The 3,299-nt window shown below is 36.8% G+C and overlaps 1 protein-coding gene across 1 annotated transcript; it reads left to right on the plus strand.

Annotated features, from left to right (window-relative positions):
- Positions 1 to 1,833: 1,833 nt before the first annotated feature.
- LOC118438266 (keratin, ultra high-sulfur matrix protein-like) lies at positions 1,834 to 2,855 on the plus strand. The gene is made up of 2 exons (XM_035858196.1): positions 1,834 to 2,098; positions 2,194 to 2,855. The coding sequence occupies exons 1-2, from the start codon at positions 2,074 to 2,076 to the stop codon at positions 2,667 to 2,669; spliced, it is 501 nt and encodes a 166-aa protein (XP_035714089.1). The 5' UTR covers positions 1,834 to 2,073; the 3' UTR covers positions 2,670 to 2,855.
- Positions 2,856 to 3,299: the final 444 nt, after the last annotated feature.

Genomic DNA, 3,299 nt, shown 5'->3' on the forward strand with positions numbered 1-3,299 from the left:
TGAGTTGAGTTAACTCAACCCATTGTCTCAAAACTCATGGAATTGATTCAATTTTTAGCCCGAACCAGGGCTTATGTAATTGTCATGTCCGTCCGTCTGTCCGTCCGTCTGTCTTTCGATAACTCTCGAACGAGTTGACCGATTTGGACCAAATTTGGTACAGACATGTATCTGGGCAATGCAACGACCGAGTTCGAAGATGGGTTCGATCAGAAAAGTTTTGGACCGGTGGGGGTCATATAAGTGGGTGGGGTATTATGCACCAAAATTTCAAAATTGTGATAGAAAGCTGAAATTTGGCATGGAGCGTGCTAATAGCTCCTAAGGAAAGAATATGAAGTGAAATTGGAAAATTTTTCAACCGGAGGGACCCGAGGGGGTGATCCATACCGATTTTTTCAAAATCATCCAATCGAGCTGAAATTTGGCATTGAGCGTGCTAATGACTCCTAATGGAAGAATATGAAGTGAAATTGGTAAAATTTTTGTATAGAGGGACCCTAAGGGATGACCCACACCGAATTTTAGAAATGGTCGTAAAAAGCTGACATTCGGCACGGTGATACTTAATGGCTTCTCATGAAATTATATGAAGTCAAAAATGGACAGAAAGTAACCAGAGGGGCACTAAGGCACTAAGGGGTACCCATACCGATTTCCATAGAATTTTGGAGGATTGAATTTCTAAATTTTAAGAATACTATAAGAATAGTAGCAAAATAGTAGCACATGAACATAATTTTATAGAAAATTCTGACAAACGTGAGTTTACTAAACATTCCTGGTTCGGGCTAAGCAAAGCTGTACTGATAGGTTTAGAAATTGCATTTGATCTATAATTACTATTTTTTCCCGTTTGTAATAATTAAAGCTCTAAAATTAAAATTTGATTTTAATTGAGATATAAATTAAAGAAATTGCATTTAAATTTAATTATGTGCCAATCTCCGATAACAAAATTTCGGGCAGTCCAGCGACCCAATTTATCCTAACAAAAAGTTGGCGTCAACCTACGCAAACCAACATATACCCACTCCCTGGTCAACAATCGTTAATAGCTTCTCGACCCACTCCACCATAAAATATTTGCATAATATATGAACTGATCTTAATTAACAGCAAATTACGACAAATTTATCTCGTTTCGACAGCTATTTAGGCGTCGAAAACTTTTACGACAAATTCCATGGTCTTACCGACAGTTAAAGTTTTGAGCATACGTCGGTGTCGTTACTAGCGACAAGTGCTAAGGACACATGCTCAAATGTGTCCTCAGCAATACCGACATCGCTAAAAATTATTTTGAGCATGTGTCGCTAATTTTTACGACGTCGTTAAGCTAACGACGCGTTCGAGCATGAGCTCCCTGGTAACAAATTATTACCATGCAGAACCACTATAATCCTTTGTTGTCAAATAGTCACAATAATTCTGCAGAATTTAAATTTATCACCTGGCCTATACATATGTAAATTTGAATTTCATTGAAATTATTGTCGCCATTTGGCATAAAACTGAAATCAATGCGGAAGAGCATGACAGTTAAAGTAAGACAAATTGATGATCAATAAAATTTAGATAATTACCTTTTGCATCGTCATAACCTGTGTAAGTTCAACTTGAAGTGGATAGCATATGTACATTTACAGACATTCGTATCCGGCATGATAGATTGTGACGTACACACATATGTATTTGTACATAGTACATGTAGCAATACCTTTTAGTGAGATGTGTCAAGTGCCGAAACCTTGCACTGAACCGGAGGATGAGTCACCTTTACTACAGATATTGCGAAAGGTGAGCAAAACATTGATCATGCCATGCACAGACATGCATGCATCATCAGCCACGCCGGTTAATGTTTACGGCAGTGTGGTTCCAACGGGAAGTTGTGTATCTCGGTTATTTTTGCATAGTTGTGCTTGGTTTGTAGAAGACAAGTAATCACCCGGGCAGAACCTGAAAAAATATATAATTTTGATTCAAAATTTCTGAATAAAAACATTACATATTCCAAACAAACATATAACAATTGGAAGTTTTTTGCACTACATAATTGTACAATTCGCTATGGCCCAATTACTTGAAGTTAGAGGTAAATATACGTACTTAAATGTATTCGAATTTAAATATCTGAACTTCACACATTTTGGTTTCAATTAAAAATATTTTTGTTTTGCAAATGTCCAGATTTAGATAATGAATTGAAGAAGCATCATTACAATAATGACTTGAGGACTCCAAACATGGTAATAATTAGCCAACCACAGCTGCAAAAAGAAACTTCATCCAGCCAGCCGATTAACAATTTGGAGGACAAGTCATCACCCCAATTATGCAGCAAGTCTTGGTGGTGGGCTTGTTTGTGTGCTCCGATAGCGTTCTGCTGCTGCTGCTGCTCAAGCGAGAAATGTGGAAGACCTGAGGAAAACGGGGATAACAATAATCCTTCGTATGGTGGGTGTCATGGTGGGGGAAATTATAATTACGGTGGTTGTGGAAATTGTGGAGATTGTGGGGGGTGTTGCGACTGTAGGTGTTGTGATTGCGGTGGGGGCGATTGTGACGGGTGCGATTGTAGTGGGTGCGACTGTAGTGGGTGCGACTGCAGTGGGTGTGACTGCAGTGGGTGTGATTGTGGGGGGTGTGATTTAGGTGGATGCTAGTACATAAATAAGCTCGTTAAAATTACCAATATTTTTTACTTCCGGTTTTTTTCACATTTTGGTCACATGTGCAAACTAAATAAACAAAAAATTAATTTTCGTGTATGTCGAGATCAAATATTTTGCTTAACTGGAAACTTTTATTACGAATACGAAATAAACATAAACGAGTCCACGTATTGCTTAATTTGCTAAAATTGAAAAATTTTTGTTACAGTAGAATGTTATGTATAATAAATACAATTCATATGCATTACATTTGAATAAATGTGTTTATTTATCTCAAAAAATATATGGAGTAAAATATGTAGTGTTGATTTGATCAATCGGCAGTGATACGTTTAGAAATTAACGTGTTTTAGAAATAAATTTGAGGTTTGTGTGCCACGAGTGAAAACATGCATATGCACAAGTATGTAAGAATCTCCTGTGAATATTTTCTATAAATATTTCCGCTATTATCTATAACAAGTAATTAACACAAATTAAGTCAAAGAATTAGCCTAAGTATTAACTAATCTTATGTACTATATAACTTGTAAAAGCATCTATTCATCCTCAGTTGCATTCATGGATGTATAAGAATGGGGGAAGCGAGTAAAGCTCTTTGTTAACCCCTTTGTGACCGAA

Source organism: Folsomia candida, unplaced genomic scaffold (assembly GCF_002217175.1).
Source record: "Folsomia candida strain VU population unplaced genomic scaffold, ASM221717v1 Fcan01_Sc019, whole genome shotgun sequence".
NCBI classification, from domain to species: domain Eukaryota; kingdom Metazoa; phylum Arthropoda; class Collembola; order Entomobryomorpha; family Isotomidae; genus Folsomia; species Folsomia candida.